The following is a 20,045-nucleotide window of genomic DNA, read 5'->3' on the forward strand; positions in this document are numbered from 1 at the left end:
TGCATATAAATGTATCCTACCTGACTATCTTGAAATCAAAAATCACTAGTTTGTAGTATATAAGTGAAATAAAGCCTAGATTTTCAAAGATTTTGCACCTGATTTGCATCATTTTTTGTTAGCAAGACCTGAAGCAAAATCTATTTTGGTATTTATAAAGCATCATACATTTTTATTTGCATTGCGTTGTACAAAATATGTAAAGTAGCACAACACATGCATTACTTTGCATTAGGGATGTATTCCATGGGTTGTGCATGGGAAAACGAGTGCATTCACCCATGGATTGTGATGCAAACCCATATTAACAAAGAGTTATAAACATGGGTTTGCGCCAAAATGAAATACCTGCTTGAGGCTGGCATAATGAGGAAAAATTTACCTTTATTTCCTCTCTTTATTTCCTCTTAACACGTGGTCTGCATTCAGCAGCACACATATAAAGAGGCAAAAGCCCCCAAGGAGAGTATTTGTACATTAATGTAGCCCTTTCTGCACAAAACTATCCTGATCATAATGCTGGTACCATCACACTATTGTACAAGGGTGTCTGCGTTGGTGCTAGGCAGCTCAAAGTGTTTCACTGCAGGACGAAAGCAGAATTGCACAATTTCTTTGGAAATATGAAGCACTTCTGATCTGTGTCTTTCAGGCAATGCAGGATAGCAACTTCACTTGTGGTTCTGTGTTGTATGAAAGGTTTATAGATTCAGCCTTCTTTCATGAAAAGCATAATTGCACATCACAGAGCTCTCAAGACGTAGTTGTTGGCTGTAGTGCAGTAAGTCAGATCCATCAAAGCAATTAATATATTAAGTTCAGATTAATAACAAATTGACTTTCAAAATCATTAAAGTGACTTTAAATTCTATAGAGCTGAGTCCTGGGTCCAAAACTAGTCAATTATGCATGTGAACCTGATTGCACATTAAAAAATAATATTGTTAAAGATTATCAAAAACAAATCACAAAACATTAACTGATTTAATCAGAATATGTGTGGCAAGGGCAGAAGGCTGGGTCATATGACTGTGGCTGCTACTTGTTTGTTCCACTCATTATCTTCATTGGAACCTTGGGTGAGGGACCAATAGAAAGAGGCTTTACACATCAGTAGTTACCCAAAAGGGCCCTAAATGCTGTCTAGGGGTGGGTGTAACTTTCGTAATTCAGTAAAGCATAATCACATGGAATTACCTATAATTTGTGTGAGAATACATATAATGACTCAAGAAGAGTAATTCAGGACTTAGCGCTATTTCTTAATGCAAAAATGCCCCATTCGCATCCAAAATGGGTGTGAGGACACAATTTGTTCTAGGAAATAGTACTTAATGTAACAGAACACAAATGTACTCAAAAAGTAGGATTCCCCCCAACTTACCCCTGGTATTTAGCTCTATTTTCCTAATGCAAAATGCTCCCCTCAAATCTAAAATGGGCATGAGAAGGCTTTATGCACTACGAAATAGAGCTAAATGTTGTTTTGGGGTGAAATTTTCACCCAACTTACTACTGGCATCGGGGGCAATTTTCTTAGCACCAAATTCACCCATGCATCCAACAAGAATGGTAAAATGCATTTTGCATTAAGAAATAGTGCTAAATTCAGCAAAACACAATTAGTGAGCAGAAGCGTCCCTTCGTGGTCACTAAATGTCCTCTTGCGGTAGGATTGTTTCTACCCAAAGTGCTCTTAATTACGTGAGCAGGCATAATCATGTTATTATCGTCAGTTCCACTTCATAGAGTAACACAGAATTACTGAAATTAATCGGATTATTCCAGCATAGCTAAAAGTATGCCTGGGCCTGCTGCAGTAATCCATCTGACCACTACCAGAATTAGGAAGATGGTAAAAATGGAGCCATATGCACAAAATATTTATGTGGTTCATATGATATGGGTAATAGCATCAGCTCTCATTGCTGTACAGGGTTCTCCTAATGTGTCTTTTCATACAACTCTCTTCCTCCAGGTTTCCTCTTTTTTGCTCCATCTTGTTACATCCTCCTCTCCTCCCCTTTCATATCATCTCCTGCCTCTTTCCCTTCCTTTGTTACCCCTGATTTCAATCTTGTGTTCTATGAATTCTCTCCACCTGCTCCCAAATTTAAAATGAACACATAATGCATTTGTCACTTTTGTTCTTTTAGAAATTCTAATGCAGTTAGTGGTATAGGCTAGCAGCTTCCTTCCATAAACACTGTCGTTTTTCTCCTTAGCAAGAGATTGAACTAGAGAGCATCCAGTCAATGCATATTTGTTTCTACCTGGCAATACTCATCATTAAACCTATTTTACCTTACTCTACTACATTAATGTAGATTCAAGATGTAAAGTTTAGAACTGTGGGGATCATAGTGGCAGTGGCAGTGAATTCTCATGGTGTGGTCATGTTAATAGCTTTGCTTTTTTTCAGTACGCAAAGAGATTTTCCCATGATCACACACTTTTGGAAATTGGCACCTTTATATTGCAAATTATGCTACAGTGCCACAAGTGCATCTCCTTCACAGCTCCCAGGAAGATGAAATAGCTAAACAATGTCTTCAAGATTGAATGCACTAGTAAAAAAAACCTTAAGAAACCTATGATAACAGGTTAAATTTGCTATTTTTTGAAAGTTGCAACAGCTTCCTTGTTGGTGATGAATTTCTGTAAAATATACCATATTTTGTAAAGGCAGTTTATCAATAATACCCTAATAAAGTCCCCATGTTAAAAATGATACCCTGCACCTTACATCTGGCTTGCCATCACATGGCATTCATCAACAAATGTCCACCTAAAAGAAGTACTTTTTCACCTAAAAAAAAGCATAAGTGCTGTCTATTGCAAGACATATTGGTTTCATGCTTACATCCCATCCATTGCTTTCCATTGGTTGGTTTCTTTGTCAGTCCCATTTGCTTCATTCTTATAGGTTTGTTGTTTGTGCTTTCAATCCTTTTCTTGTGTTTGGCCCTTCCCTCTAGCCTGGACATATTACTATGTCTAACACTGCCTATATTTAGGCTCTACATTTTCCTTTTTTGTTCAAGCACTCTACGAGAGTGCATGTGTTTTCCCTTTGACTCCTTTGTGTGCCTCTCTCTCCACCTCTGTGTTCCATGTTCCTCTCTTTGCTCTCTCTAGTCTGTGAGCTTTGCCTTATCACCTGTGTGCTCTATCCTCAAAAGCTCTGAGATAGCATAACTTGGCTGTGCCATTATGTTTCATAAAATGAGAAATAAAGGAGTGTGCATTTTCCTACATGAACTTGTGAAAATGGCTTTTATCGTGGTGCACCAAAATGCATACAAGTAAAGTGCACGTACGAATATAATATTTGTATGCCGATCACATTTATTCATCATTTTCCGAGAACGTTTATGTTACAGTACTTTAGAAATGTTATTTCATTATTCATTTTATATTCACCATGAGATACATGTGAAAATCATTTAAACTAAAAGTGTATTTGTGTTTATTTTAGTTTGACCAGAGTGAAGGCCCAAGCTCTTTTGGTATTTCTAACCTTCAACGTGAAAGCTTGTTTTATTGCATATTGCATAAGCTGAAGGTGAGATGGTACAAGTCTTTGGCTAATAAGGATGCTATTGTTTACTGAAGATAAGGAGGTCTGAGAAGACATGTTACCAAGGATAAAAGGAGTAAGTTGGAGATAGATGTCAGTCGAACTCCCATCTGAAACTCCTGAGCACGGGAGTATACCAAGGCAGAACTAATTTAATTCGAAAGGCTCAACAGTAAATTAGACAAATGATTTACAGAGTTGGTCAGTGGAAGGCTTTGGCTGTGATGTCAGTTTCTGGAAGAATCAAGATTCATTTCAAGTGTGGTTTAGTCAGTTGTAGAGTCAGATTCTCCTTGTCCCTTAGTCAGGGTGGACCTCTCTGAGGTACAGACCTCATACTTTATTTTCCTAAGTGGCTTTATGCTACTCACACCTCTCTTGATAGAAAACCTATATAGAAGTACTGTTGTGCTGACATTTTCTCTGAAGTTTTATAGGTATAAGAATAGTTAGGAATTTAGACCTAATGGTTAGGCAGGTAAGTTTGAATTTGGATTTAATGCATCAGATGCTTTTCCTTATTTTCTCTATCATCGTTATTGAGCTATTGGTTCTTCACATGCTGATTAAATTCAATGTTGTGTTGCGTTTTAATTCTCCTTTGGTTATTTCATACATTTATACCATGGTTTTAAGACTTATTATGTAAGTTTGCCTTTGAGTCTATAATAAAGCCCTTTGAAACTTAAGTTGGTCTTAAACATTGAATGTGTGGCTGACAGGTTGCACTGTAATTTGTACTGAGAAATTTCCAGGAGTGTCTCCTCACCCCTTGTAACTTAGAAAAAGATTCATTGAGCCCTAAATTTAGAAATAGTGACCAGAGCAAGACCAGCTCCATGTTGCTGTCTTTTGCTTGTTGAATCCCTGAGTTACTACAGAGTTGTTTAACCCCACTTTTATCCACATGTCTTCCACCACTTGTCCTCATGTGTATGCATTCCATGTGTGCCAGAAAAATGAAAAGACTGGCCATGTCAAAGCTTTTTTTTTTTAAAGAAACTTTAGTCATGTGGCACAGCATCAAGGATGCTGTGCCACATGGCTAAAACCATTGCCAAAGCCAATAGGTGCCAAAAGTTAAACCAATGGGCTTTGCCAATGCGTGTTGCCTTCTTCATAGGAGCACTTCCACCGTCTGCCCAAAAGCCTGAGGGCCTGATTTACGAAAAGTTAGCGCCGTCTTCATGTCATTTTTTGAAGTAAAAGTGGCGCAAACTTAAAAAATATAATTATATTTTGTAAGTTTGTGCCGCTTTTGCATCAAAAAATGACGTAAAGGTGGCACTAACTTCATAAATCGGGCCCTAAGTCTCTAAGAATGATTGGATACTAGGTGCAATATTTAGGTTAAGACTGCCCAACTGCATAGCTGACTGGTTGAAAAAGATCTCATGTGGGCATAACGTGAACTTACAATGGGCTTCAAAAGTGTCCATTGATTACGACTGGTTGGCTTTATAGTCAGTTTAATTTCTTTGCTTCTTATTTGATGGCTTGCCCCATCCACTTTGTTCTATCTTGTGCTTGCCCTTCCCATGGAACATTGGAGAAGATTTACAAAAGAAAATCACTAATGCAATGCTAACCAGCACAAAATGTTTTTTACTAATTTACTTTTCAATGCAAAACTCATTTTGTGCTGGAAAGTACCCTAAAAGGAATGCAGAGCAGTGCAGAGCACTGCTTTGCTTTACTTAGTGTCAAGGGAGTGTTACATTGGTTGTACATGCGTATCCCATGCAACCACCCATGCCTTTTGATGCAAAACCCTATCTACAAACAATAGTAGAAAGGGTTTTGCAATAAATGTTAACGCCTTTTAAAAGCAGGTGTTAAAAGAAGAAATGTTTCATTTCTCCTTTCTTTTCTGACTTCGCATGCATGCTGCACTGTACAAAACACATGCAAAGTGGGAAACGTTTTAAAGTGTGTCTAACCATTTCATTTTGTACTGTAAGGGTACCCTTTCAGTGCAAAAGCTATGATAGACTCACACATACACCCTTACAACTATAGTACAAAGGGCTGTGCTTGGTGCACAGCAGCTAAAATCAGCGCTGGCACTAGGGAGAGGGGAGGAGAAAGCCATATTCTGTAGATATGGTGCTTTCTTGCTCCCTCCCTGTTACAGAGTACAGCACAGCATTTTCTTAATGCTGTACTGTGTAATTATTTAGTAAGTCTGGGCCACAGCCTCTATGCCATCCTCATGATTTGGTTGATTTGTATCTTTCCACTACTCACTTTGAAGGTACTATCTTTTGATTTCGATTAAGCATTTCATGAGAGGACATGTGCTCCTTCCCTCTCCCTTGTGAGCTCCCACCACTTCCACACTGAGCTCTGTGTTTCTCTCTTGTGTACTTCTCCCCCCCTGCACTCCTTGTTGTGTACTCTCTGTAGTGTGCTTCTTCCTAGCACTCTGGGCTTGGATCACCCTTGTGTCCTACTCGCTGTCTCAAGTGCTTTTCCCCGTGCCTGCACTTCATGATCTTATTCCAATCACCCCCACACCATTTTGTGCTTCTCCAATGCATTGTTCTCTTACAAACCCCATGTTGCTCTTCCTCGTGCGCTCTTTTGGGCTGTATCGACCCCACCTCTACAACCCTGCTGTCCTCATCTGCTCCGCTTTTGCCCACCCACCCCTCAGTTCTTCGCTAAAAACTTTTGTGCTTTTGTGCAAAGCAATCTACGTTTTTAATTTGCCAAGCCAAGTGGTTTCTGCCTTGTTTAAGTGGTTAATAAGAAAATAAAGAAAATGCAGACTGGGTTATTCTATTGGTATATGGATGTGTTATAATGCATGCATGTGCCAGTAGAATGTTGGACCAGTGTCAGCATTGCACTTTTTTCTATTTTTTATTCGATTTTTACCAATATTGCTTCATTCAGAACTTCACAAGCAACATTGTCTTCTACCCTACAGCTTGGTTTATCACAGCCTCTATCAGTCGATACCTCAACCGCTTTCTGGTTGTCACAAAATACTGGGGCTTTCGTTATACTCCTTGGCGATATTAAAAGGACCACGTTGCCTTCAGTCAATTTGGATTTCACAAGCCGTTAATGAATTGTGTACCCAGGTTTCATGAAATAAGTAAATTGGACAGTTTTTCTTGTTTCTTAGTTATACTACTACTTTATGACTGGTCATGTTGTAATGCATTAGCCGGTGGAGTTGGTGAACTTGGCCAGAACCTATTGAAAACTACTTGAATATTCTGAAGATGACACTATCTACTCTCTTACCTGAAATTTTGGTAGCAATCCGTGTAGTGACTGGAGGTCCAAATCCCTTCGAAGTGCTGGCTTTGAGAGTGAAAGAGTATGTGGTGCCGGGGTACAAACCCACAAAGAGATGGTGAGTTTCATTCCGGTATTTAAAGACTCTACCCCTCTGGCTGGTCAGGTCAGCAATGGGGTCCAGGGATCCCACGGCTTTGTAGGTAATCTGAAAGAGAGTGTATAATGGTAAGAATATCAAGCAGCAGCCACAGACTGCAATGCACAATGATGACTAGATGTATCACAACAGAAGAAAAATATTCACAATAGACACCTATTTACAATGGATTTTGTGCACCTAAATTCATCTTAGTGCACAAAGTGAGTACATATTGACCATAAATACTCAGTCCTAGTTCAGTGAATCAGGATTAGGTCGATGTATAGTTTTAAGAAGTGTACAGTGAATTCAGAAATTCCACCAAAATGTTTAATATCTCCATTCTTAAGTTTTGGGTGAGGAGTGTGTGAGTATTTATACTTGATCCACAAACTACTTTGACTATTAACATAGCTCTTGAAGGTAATTTCTCACCCTGAAAATGTATGCAAACTTGTTCTTACCAGAGGCAATGTTAAGTGATTTTCCAGGGTAGGTAAGAATTTGTGAGCCAATACACACACATTTAATGGTGTAGTAGGTTTCCAGGTGTAGCAAAAAAAGTAAATGTCCAAAAGTACATTTCTGTCCCATTTATTCAGGCAGAATTTTCCATTTGATTAAAATTCCATATGAGCACCTTTTGCTCATTGAAGCAATATAGGAACCTTTGCTGTAGATTGTTATTAAGGGCAAGTTGATTCTATGTAAATTCCTGAAAAGGTTACATTTTGCTTCAAATGTAGGCAAAATCATAAAGAAACGAATGTCTAAGTTTTACAAATGGCTATGAATCAAGCCAATTGTATTTTGCTAGTGCTGTTTACAAGTCAAAAGAATCATCCATCACGTGTTTTGGAATAAAATCCATCTCCTGTGTCTTGTAATCTCAGCACTTGAAATACATTAGGTGACTGTCATTGTAAAAAAACAAAGTAAATGTTCAAGTTTGCCCAGTATCACACAATTTTACAAAACTAGGAGAGCCACGATTACAACTCAGGTCCTCTGGTGACATTGTTGGCATATTAGCAACAAGATAACATCTGTTTAATATATATGGAGACATGATAAAACATGTTTCTAGAATTTATATCTGTGTGGTTAGATTTTTCTATTAGTCATGTGAAATGGTCCAAACGGGCATTTAGACTCAATGAGAAGTGTAAGTATTTCGATTCCTGACCCCTCTTGTGGTGTGTTAGAGGAAAGATCACATTGTTTTTTTGTCTTTCTCAAAACATTAAAAAATCACTGGTGAGGATAAGCTTAGGCCTGTCCTGTCCGGTGTAGCTGCAGGAGAGCTGCTCTTCAGGATGATCACTATCAATGTAACGTAGTTCCATTTAGAATAGTTGTATTGACATTTATTTAATTTGGATATCTGGAACATGGTCTGTACCTACTAAATCTAAGCTGGACACCACTGCTTGAATAAACCAGTCACATTGATGTATTGATTGGATGTATTAAAGTATAGAAAATATTGGAAATTGCCCTTTCTGGAGGGTCAATTCCAGACTTTTTGCATTTTCCCTTCACTTTTTGCTGAATTCGTTTTTGTTGGCTCTTGGACTTTGGGCACTTTACCACTGCTAACCGGTGCTAAAGTGCTTGTGCTCTCTGCTTAAGCATTGTAACATTGTCTTATACATAATTGGCATATTTAATTTACTGGTAAGTCCCTAGTAAAGTGCACTATAGATGTCCAGGGCCTGTAAATTAAATGCTACTAGTAGGCCTGCAGCACTGATTGTACCACCCACTACAGTAGCACTTTAAACATGTCTTAGCCTGCCAACGCAGAGCCTGTGTGTGAAGTTTTAAAGTGCAACTTCAACCTGGCAAGTGCACCCACTTGCCAGGCCCACATTTTTCTTTTTATTACATATAAATCACCTCTAAGGTAGCCCCTAGTTAGCCCCAAGGGCACAGTGCAGTGTATTTAGAAAGTTGGACATGTACTTTTAAGTTAACATATCCAGGTGGTGAAAACTGCTAAATCTGTTTTTCACAATTGTAAAGCCTATCTCTCCCATAGGATAACATTGAGATTACCTTAAAATATTTTAAGTGTAGCTCCCAATTGGAAAAACACAGAAATATGGAGTTTGGTAACTCTGGACTGACAATTTTAAATCACAATTTATGGTAAAGCCACATTTTAAATTAAAAGTCTGAAAATGCCACTTTTAAACAGTTAACACTTTCTTACTTTAACCATTCTGTGCATTTTTCCTGCCTCTGAATACATGTCTGGGTTAGGTAACAGCTGGGTTTTGTGCATTCCCTCTTTACAGCCCAGACAATGGGAGTTTAGGTGAGAGTTGATGGGCCTTATCAGGCTATTAATTGGCTTGATTGAGAGGTTGGAGCTTAGCACTGCCTTACTTAAACCGGAATAGTCCTGTCCACCAACAATAGGGCTTAATGACCCTGTATTGTCACTCCAGACAGCTTGGAGCCAGGACAGGGGACGCAGGCATCTGTACATTTGAAAGGAAGAACTGTAAGTTTCTCCTACCTTCCAGAATGAGGGCATCAAAATATAAATACTGGACCACAAACCCCACCAACTCAGAACTCTTTTGGAACGAAAGACACTCTGCTGTGAAGAAAGACTGTTATGCTGCCAGGAGGGACTGCCACGCTGCAACTACATTGCTGTGTTGGCCTACTGCTTGCTGTGTGGTGTCCTATAGGAGGAACTGCCACTTTGCTACTTGCTTTGCTGTGTTGACCTGCTGCTTCTTGCCCAAGATTTTCCAAGGGTTTATTGGCTTGCCTGCTATTCTTCTGCAGTCTCAGAGAAGTTAAAGACTGCTCCGAACTCACCTGCTACAGCACCTGGACTCTGCCATCTGTGAGTGTACCCTGCCAAGTGGTGCTACCCCAGTCCTGGACCCTTGGAAGTGGGCCTAAGGTACTCTACCTTCTGTGGTTTCCATGGGAACTGTCTTGAAGCAACATGAAGTTTTGCAAAGCAAAGCCATACAGACTGCACACCAGGATTTAAAACACTGTGTTCAGTGTGCCCAAGTGGATCCCTGTAGCTGGTCCACACTCCATCTTGGTCAGCCTGAATTTGTGACTTTGTCCCTGTCCAGTGTGACCAGATAACCCCATTTGGCACTTTGTGCTTCACTGAGCTATTTTCACCTATATCTTTAAAACTGCATATCTCAGAATCTATTCATTGTTTTTTGTTGTTTTGGTCTTGTTTTAATGAGATGAAGATGCTCTATTTTTCTAACCTGATGTGATGTAGTTTATTTCACTGTGTTACTGCAATTAAGTGTCCACAAATATTTTACACATTGCCTTCCAAGTTAAGCCTGCCAGCTCTGTGCCTAGCATACCAGAGGGTGGGCACAGGTTAATTTAGGTTGTGTATCTGGCATACCCCGACTAGGACTGTGATCCCTACTTGGAGAGGGTGCAGACCTCCGCCAACTAGAGAACCAATTTCTACAGACAATTTCAGACATAGTCCATGAACCATACTCAGGCTCCAGGTTGTGCTTTGTAGGGTTTGCATGCCTATGAATTAAGCTAAAGCTGCTATGGATCACCTATTGACTATGAGCATACAGCAAATGAGACAAACAGCCAATCAAAGGCCTCTTGTGACAGATACATTTCAATTTTAACTCTAATTTTCTAACAATCAACAATGGTGTACATAAGGTATAGTGAGGAACCACATTCTTTGACATCTTGCCATGCAAGTGTACTCACGCTGCATCTTAGTTTCAAATAGGCTGCCATATATTTGCCCTAGTATTTTAGAACGTTATGCTTAACAAACCATGTACTCATTTTTAGTATCACCTCTCAATAACTCACTCCAGAAACATTAGAGAGCTATAATCTGTCTTGACACCAGTGCATAAGATAGGGCACTCAGGGATTCAATATTTAAATGAATGTAACAACTACCACAATAAAAGCAGTAATACAAGAAGTAAAACTAGCTTGTGTTCATTACAATTTATTGAAAAGGGTTGTTTCTCATTTCTTTGCGGCTATTCTTAACTGTTTTAAGTTTGTACTGCATAATACAGATTGATCAACAATACAATATTACAAAACAGTTAATACGCAGACATTTTGTGTTGCAATCATTTTCACAAACTATAATCTACTTCTTAAACTGTAATTTACCTATAATTGCAAAAAGGCCATTTGACTTGTGAGTCTGTGCTTGAATCACCATTCCATTCTATAGTGAGTACAACTTTCCTAAGCAATTTAGGGGAATGGACACCTCAAGCCAATCTCTACGAGATAGTGGCTCATAAACAAGAGGGTTAACATGAGCTTAACGATAAACATAAATGGCACAAAATAAAGGAAGAGATTTTCCAATCAATTTTACAAACTTACAAGCCTGCGTGTGGCATCTATGTTATTTTTAACATAGAGTGGCACAGAAGCCAAAGATAGTCAAGTATGTCCATTACCACCTCATGATTCAGTGAGGATAAAAAGCACTCCATGTGTATTCATGAGTGTGGTTTACATTATTGAAATGTTTGGCTGCTTTGACTCTTAGCTGCAGTGACCAATGTGCCCACACACAATGAAACTGAACAGTGTGGTTGACAATTTTCTGGGTATTAGAAGTCCAAAAACACTGCTTGTCTCTGCCCTCCCCCGACATCACACCCTTATCCAAATGCACACACACTTTGTTAGCTAGATATGTATGCTACTATTTCTTTTGCAGAAGATATGCTTGGCAATATGACTTGTATTTATTTACTTATTACATTTAGGTGTTGCATATTCTGCACACATGTTGACTCATGGCCTCTTTGTAATTCCCCGGTAAGTGGAACACGAAATCACTGTACTAATGTACCATAGAATTTTAAATATTATATATATTTGCTTCCACGTGATCGGTTTATGGCTGCCCTACCCTCACAAGGGGTGTTGCATATTGTCGGATGTGGAACCTGACCAGTACATTAATTCACTTCTCTTGTGTGAAGACAATATGCTCACTCTGGATACAGTGTTCCAAAATGTCTATTGAATAGCCAGCAGCTTTCTGAAGAGCTGCTGGCTATTCAATAAACATATTGCAACACTGTATTCTGAGTGAGCATAGCACGTCTCAGACAAGAGAAGTTAGTGGATATTATATATATCTTTAAGGATTGTTAACATTAGTAAAACGATATTTATCTGTGCATACTACTTGCCACCACAATACTTTGGTGGCACATTATCTTTGTGCACGGTATTCTGACATACTACCAGGAAGATCAGTCCTTGAGGGTAGGGATGATCATGATTGTTTTTCTTGACTCATTTTCACCCATGTCCATTCAGAAAATATCACGAAAATTCAAATGTAGTCATTGAACAGGATATTTGGGGGCATATTTACAAGCCCCTCCTGCTGCCTCGCACCGCCCTAATGTCATTTTTGTTTTTACGCGAAGGTGGTCTTAAGGAGGCCATTCCCCCTTGCCATGTTTACAAAGTGGTGCAATGCATGCATTGCACCAATTTGTAATCCCTTGCGCCACATTATGCCTGCACCAGGCATAATGTATGCGAGGGGACGTTCCTGCGTAGGGAGGCCCGAAAAAATGGTCCAGTGAAATTTACAAGATTTCACTGTACCATTTTTAATGCCTACCCAAGGCAGGCTTTAAAGTGATGCTCCTGTATTGGCCTATGGGCCCCGTGTGCGCCACAACAGTTCCAAAAATGTTGACGCTCTATTAGTAACAACCGCCACGGTGCACCGTCTTGTAAATACGGCGCAAACATGGCATCGGTAGGGGGGCGCAGGGGACGCAAGAAAAGTGTGCATCGAGAGCAATGCTCCACTTTCTTGAAAATACGCCCCTTAGTGTGTTTGGCTCTCCAGCCCAGTCAGGCCCTCAGCCTCGCAGCACTGGCTCAATCAACAACGCATGGAAGCTTCTTGATAAAAAAAAATATCAGGGCCTCACTTTAAGCCAGCATTAAGTGATGCAATCTGTGAATCGGCTGTTTTCCTCGTGCTCTCCCGCTGATGGACAGCGCGACCATGAGGGTCAGGCTACTGCAGAACGCAGGCTAAGCCTTGATTGCCCAACAAAAGCCTAACATCTAATCTATAAATACCATCAGGTGGAATACACACGCCCGGCACCCTCGGATACGCTGTGCAATACAGCTCTATTATGCCTCACCAGATGCTGCTATTCACACACTCCGAGTTAACTCTCATGACTTATTCACCAGCCACTTCTCCCCTTCCTCTCGCCGCTCGCGCTGCAAATTCAATCCGAGGGCAGCTCAATTTCAACACAACTGTCAATAAAATGTACCGCGCTCTGCTTCTCTGCCCGTAACCTTTCTTGATATTACCGGATCCGCAATGAAACACCATGAATAAATCAATGTATGTTAATACAGGAGAGTCGTCAATTCTTTATGAACCGCCTTGTGAAATCTAATTCTCGGCTTCGGCGGGGATGGGGTTCTGAATTGGCGAGTCATGCCCTGGGCCTGGAAGCGAAACAACAGACCCGAAACTTGCAAAATGAGAAGCGTGTAAGCAATACTGCAAAACCCTGCTATCATTATTGTCCTAGAGTGTGGCCTAAGAGGGGACAGGAACAGAGGTGAGGAGTCCACTGGTGCAGTAGGTGCAGTGGCACCGTGGTCTATAGGGTAGAGCTGGCCAACTGACCCCTAACCATTGTTATAATTTATAATCCAAACGCCAGATGGGGCATTTCCTTCCTTGCACTGGGGCCCATGATGACATGCTGTATACAGTACTAGACTGGACTTTGGTGCTGTTGCGGTGCACAAGTGTTTGAGAGCGTTAGTGTGTGGTATGGGGTCAGTGGGTTTCTCATTAAAATTGGTTACATTACTTTGGCACATGTGGCTGGTGCCAGAGCTTGGCCAAGTTGTACCAAGATGTGTGCAAATCACTGCTGGCTGATAACCTGCAGATTTGCATTGTGTGAATACGAGTGCTTAATTTGGGCTTGTTGTTTCCGTTGCGGAGAAAGGGCACCTATTTTCGGGGGCGGCACTTATTTTTCTGCCTCAAGCATTTAATGAGAGCAAAAGATACCTATTGGAAAGACGGAGGAAGAGAAAAACGCTAAAAGCGTCACAAAGGGAGAAAGTAGAAAGCTGCAAGAGTGAGCTGCAAGGACAAGGAGTGGCTGTAAATGGATTAAAGAGGCCCGAGATGGCTTCAGGATTACTCTGCCTCAGTACTCTGTGCTCGAACATTTAATCGCAGCAGCCGTGTGTTTAAGAGAAGGGCTTTGGGCACGGCACAGTTTCATTTACAAATTAAGCACTGGTGAATAGATAATAAATGATGTAATGCGTATTTACTATGGGGGTTATTCTAACTTTGGAGGAGTGTTAATCCGTCCCAAAAGTGACGGTAAAGTGACGGATATACCACCATCCGTATTACGAGTTCCATAGGATATAATGGACTTGTAATACGGCTGGTGGTAAATCCGTCACTTTTCCGTCACTTTTGGGACGGATTAACACCTCCTCCAAAGTTAGAATAACCCCCTATGTGTTGCATACCTATGCTATCTGCCACCTTTCTCTAAAAGTGCCTTCTTTTCATAATGCTAAACACAATTTAGCATTTCATTCTGACACAAAGGCAAGCAAGCGAACCCCTGCATGAAATATGTAGTTGAGGTACACACTTCAGCCAAAACGTTATGCGCAGACAATGGGCCAAGTGATCTTTGTGTAATACACGTAAATTTGAAAAAATACACACATTAGACGTGGGAAATCACATGATTTACCATCTAACTACAGTATCTGCACGTTTTCATTCGACCTAAGAACTCCATGTAATCACAGGACGCTCTCCTTTGCATGACTTTAGTTGATCGGGCTTAAGATAGAATTCTAGGGGTTTTGAACTGCTCTCACCACCTTATTCCTGCTTTCTAAAAATTATTAGGGCATAGCACTTCACAAAGCCACTTATTGCAGTGTTCATGCCAACTTTGAAATAAAAATTCTTAGGGCACAAAAAGGTTGATCGAGTTGACGTTTGCACCGCGTGGCATCTTGCGAGCATCCATTCAAATGCATATTAATATGGACTCAGCTGGATGATGACTACAGTGTTTTACCACCTCCTGAGAAAAGCACATGCACCTGATAGACAAGTGTAACCCACCCTGCTCCAATAAAGCACCTCAGCCATTCTCAGTTGGAACCATTTCCTATAAGTTTGGTAAGCCGAGCTTTTTTTATCCAGTCAAAGTTTACATGAATCCTTTGATTGATGATGTTCCCGTGACCAGTTGAAGCCAAGAATAATACCTTTAAAATTAAGTTTGAGGCTTGACTCAACTTTATAAAGTTCCCAATTCAATGAGACTATTCTGGTGTGCTTCATCAGGAAACATCATCTGGATTTCAATAAATGTGTAGATGACGGTGAACAGCAGGTGCAAAAATACAACCATAAGGCATCTCTGAGAATGATCTGACATCTAAACTTTCTAAATCATGATGCAACAGGGCAGCAGGGTAAGTCAAACGGGTTAAAGAGTGAGCTAATCAGGACCACAATATGATCAGCCCTACCTCTCCAGTGGCTGCAACATCTTAGGCTTGAGCTGCGCAAAACCCTCCAAGCCAAACACTTAACATTCGGATTCCATAATTACAATGAAGGTCTAAACATTTTGCCATAAGTAAATAAGGCTTTCAACCACTTGTTGCTAGCACAAACACCATGTCTGTTTTTTGCCAGACAAAATATAATTGCCTCAATTCACATTCCCATCTCGTTAATGGCTGACTAAACCTCTTAATATGCTCTCGGAGAACCCTATTTGAAGACTTCAGGGAGATTTGATTTGCATTCTTAGAGCAATCACCCAAATTAAAATGATCCAACATAGCTCGCAGAACTAGTATATTGGCAACTGGTTGCAAGCCAATTTTAGTGTAAAACTCTGACATCAAGAGCAAATTGACATTGAGGGACAATGTATTTTTATTCAAACCTCCCCAGGTATACACAAACATGGTGCCCTGATCTAGTTTCACAGATTCCAGAAAGCTCAGTCAGAAGGAATGACCGGATCAGTGGGGTAACATTAGCCCTCGCAGCCCGTATCTCAGAGGAAATATGTAGAGTATTTGCACACACACACAGTGAAAACACTATAAAAGGACTCCACACCAGTTTAGAAAATTAGCCAATATTTAGCGGAATAAAACACGACCAAAACAACAAAAATCCAATACAAACAAGCAAAGATATCACTTTTAAAAAGTTGCAACGGGTCTGAATGCAGAGGGATCTATGGTTGTCTCTTCTTAACAGAGGAGGCGAGGCACTGGAAAACAAGGCAATATGTTGGTTCCTTACTGGCAAGGGAGGTGATGCATCGGTTTCTTACTGGTGGGTGAGGTGATGTGTTGGTTCTCTCCCCGCAGGAGAGATGATGCATTGGGTTCCAGTCACACAGCCTCAGTTCCCTGTTGTTGTGCAGGGTCGATGCAAAAATAACACCCAGGGACGATGCATGGGAAAATCCAGGCTCACTGTGATTATAGAGCCGCAGTGGAACAGGTGCTGCATTTGTCCTACAGGCACTGTGTTGATTCTTCAACCACAAGGCAGGTGCTGCATCGATTCTTCAGTTGCCAGGCAGGCACTGCATTGGTTCTTCTGCAGCAAGCCAGGAGATGAGTCGATTTTCAGCCACAGCATTCTGATGCATGGATTTTCTTCCTCTGGACACCAGTTTCCACTTCCAAGAGCCCAGGGACTGGGTATGGCACCACTTGGCAAGTCAGGACTCTCAGCAGAAGAGTCCAGGCCCTGGCAGCCGAAGTCTTTGATGTCCCTGAGACTTCTTAACAGGAGGCAAGCTCATTTCAAGCCCTTGGAGAACATTGGAAAGCAGGATGTACAAAGAAACGTCCAGTCCTTTCACTTCCAGGACAGAAACAGCAAGCAGCAGGCTAGCACAACAAAGCAACAGGCAGAGTGGCAGCTCCTCCTACAGCATCCAGCTCATCTTCTTGGCAGAATGTCCTCAGTGAAGAAGTGTTCTGAAGTTCTGCTCTCAGAGGCCCAATATTTATACTCATTTCTGCCTGTGAAGTAGACAAACTTCAAAGGAAAATCTTTAAAATGCACAAGGCCATGCCTTTCCTGTCCTGGCTTCAGACACACTCCAGTGAGTTGGAGACTGCTTTGTGTAAAGACAGGCACAGCCCTATTGAGGTGCACGTGTCAGCTCCTTCCACCATTCTAGCCCAGGAAGTCCCATCAGGGTATGCATGGCACACCTCAGTTCCTTTTGATGACTGTCTACAGTGAATACACAAACAGCCCAACTGTCATCCTGACCCAGACATGTATTCCACAGCCAGGCAGACACAAAGAATGGTTAATCAAGAAAATGACCGCTTTCTAAAAGTAGCATTTTCAAACTTACAATTTAAAAAACAACTTCACCAAAATATGCATTTTTAAATTGTGAGTTCAGAGACCCCAATCTTCAGATTTCTATCTGCTCCCAATGGGGAATTACATACAAAATATATTTCAAGGCAATCCCCATGTCATCCTATGGGAGAAATAGACCATGAAATAGAGAAAAACAAATTTAGCAGTATTCCACTATCAGGAGATGTAAAACACACCAGTACATGTCCTACCTTTTAAATACACTGCACCTGCCCATTGTTCAGCCTTGGGTCTACCTTAGGGGTGACTTGCATGTAGGAAAAGGGAAGGTTTGGGCCTGACAAGTGGAAGCAAAAATGCAAATTGCTGTTCAGTAGAAAATTACTGAATTGCATTTTGTACATTTGAATCTGCAAATCAGGCCATTTGCGAATGAAAAAATGCTTTTTGCAGCTGGCTCTACATTTTTTGGAATGGCAATGCCCTCTTGCTATATGTAGAAGCAATCCTGTTACACATCTTCATCCAAATAGTAGTTTTCCCCGAGATAGCTGATACACGTGGAAGACTTTGGTTTGGGGTAATTATGGGTCTTTGTCCGAGTCAGAGTAAGATGTTTTGTTGTCCATACGAATGAGAAGTGTGGCTGGGGATGAGGAACCAATATCCAGGGGCTTCACAGACCTTATCCTGTTTCTTGGCGATCCAAGCCACTGTATGTTAGCTAGATGCATTTAAATACACCGTTCAAAGAATTGTGTTGAACAGGAAAGAATCATAGAAATATTGACTGAAATTTCAAACGTCTCTGATGCTAATGCTTGTGACCAAAGTGAATTTCTTCTCCTTTTATATTCTAACTTTAGAGGAAAATCTCTGTGGAGCCTTTGCACTGCACATAATGCTAATAATGTGTAGCAAAAATTGAGAATACTTCTGCTATTTAATCAGAATATTTTGGATAAATAAAAATAGGTTTTATTTTTGCCACATATAGCAGCATCAGCTAATGCCATTGTTAAAGGAACAATCCAAGGATGAATGGTTATGCCTTTAATTACTCCCTGTTTTTAGGTCTTCAGGACTATTGTAATCTTACAGCGGACTTGAAGCCTGCCTGCTTCTTTCAATTTGTTGGCTTCAGAGGCACTTTTCTTTAAAGCCTCATAATTCATCATTGTGGGTAAAGCATCATTTCCATTTGTGTCTGCGGAGCACGGACCAAGCACTGATTAATTCAACTTCATCAGTGCCCGTCTGCTGTTTCAGAGGTGATTGCGGTACCTCTTTATAACTTATAGGGCACTGCAAACAGAAGGGGCGTCCTCAGCAGGACATACAAAATTGTGAAGTTTTATTTTCTATAGCTAACTCATTTCTTTTATTTTGCCGGGTCTTCTTTACTCAGTTTGCACTCATGTTTTGTATTTGCTTGTGGGCACTCTTCCCAAAAGATGATAATTATTTTGTTCTAAACATTGCAAAGAGACATATAGGGCCTGATTACAACTTTGGAGGAGGGGTTATTCCGTCCCAAAAGTGATGGTAAAGTGACGGATATACCACCAGCCGTATTACGAGTTCCATAGGATATAATGGACTCGTAATACGGCTGGTGGTATATCCGTCACTTTACCGTCACTTTTGGGACGGATTAACATCTCCTCCAAAGTTGTAATCAGGCCCTTTGTCTTTATTATGTGTAATTTCCGAAAATATTCTTTAGCACATAATTGTGCACTAAACCCCAATCTACCCTACTTCAATCCAATCTGCCCCACTCCAATCCATGCCAATCTACCCCAACAAACCACCCACTCAATCCAATCCACCCCAGACCTAACCAATCCACCTCAGACCCATCTATCCACGCATCTCCAATCCAAACCACTCAATCCAATCCAAACCACTCACCCCACTCAAATCTGTCTGCCCCACTCCATTCTGCTCCAATCCAAAACAATGTGCCCCAGTCAATCCAAAACAATCTGCCCCACTCAAATATAAAACAATCTGCCCCACTTCAATCTGCTTCACACCAATCAAAAACAATCTCTCTGCTCCAATTTAAAACAATCTGCCCCATTCCAATCTACCCCACTCTTATCCAGAGAAATCTGCCCTGCTCCATTCCAAAACAACCTCTCCCAACCAATCCAAAGCAATCTGTCCCAGTTCAGTCCAAAACAATCTGCCCCATTCTAATCAGCCCTTATCCAACCCAAAACAATCTATCCCACTACAATCTGCCCACTCTAATCCCTGAAAATCTGCCCCACTCAATTCCAAAACATTCTGTCCCACTCCGATACAAAATAATCTGGCCCACTTCAATAAAAAAAAATCCGCCCCACTCCAATAAAACAATCTGCACCACTCCAATACAAAACAATCTTTTCCACTCTAATCTGCCCTACAACAATTCAAAACAATCTGCCCACTCTAGTCAAAATCAAAATCTGCCCAACTCCAATCTAAAACAATCTAATCTACTCCATTCTACCCCACTGCAGTCTGCCCCACTCCGCTCCATTCCATTCCAATCCAAAATAATCTGCCCCACTCCAATACAAAACAATCTGCTCCATTCTAATAAAATAATCTGCACCACACCATCACAAAACAATATG

General features: G+C 40.8%; 1 protein-coding gene across 1 annotated transcript in view; it reads right to left on the minus strand.

Annotated features, from left to right (window-relative positions):
* The window catches only part of PTPRT (protein tyrosine phosphatase receptor type T), a 1,804,620-nt gene that overhangs the window by 515,279 nt on the left and 1,269,296 nt on the right, over positions 1-20,045 (minus strand). The window contains exon 10 of the mRNA XM_069243772.1: positions 6,836-7,037. Within this exon, the coding sequence (XP_069099873.1) occupies positions 6,836-7,037 (202 nt within the window). The remainder of the gene's footprint in view (positions 1-6,835; positions 7,038-20,045) is intronic.

The sequence above is a fragment of the Pleurodeles waltl genome, chromosome 7 (genome assembly GCF_031143425.1).
Source record: "Pleurodeles waltl isolate 20211129_DDA chromosome 7, aPleWal1.hap1.20221129, whole genome shotgun sequence".
In the NCBI taxonomy this organism is placed as follows: domain Eukaryota; kingdom Metazoa; phylum Chordata; class Amphibia; order Caudata; family Salamandridae; genus Pleurodeles; species Pleurodeles waltl.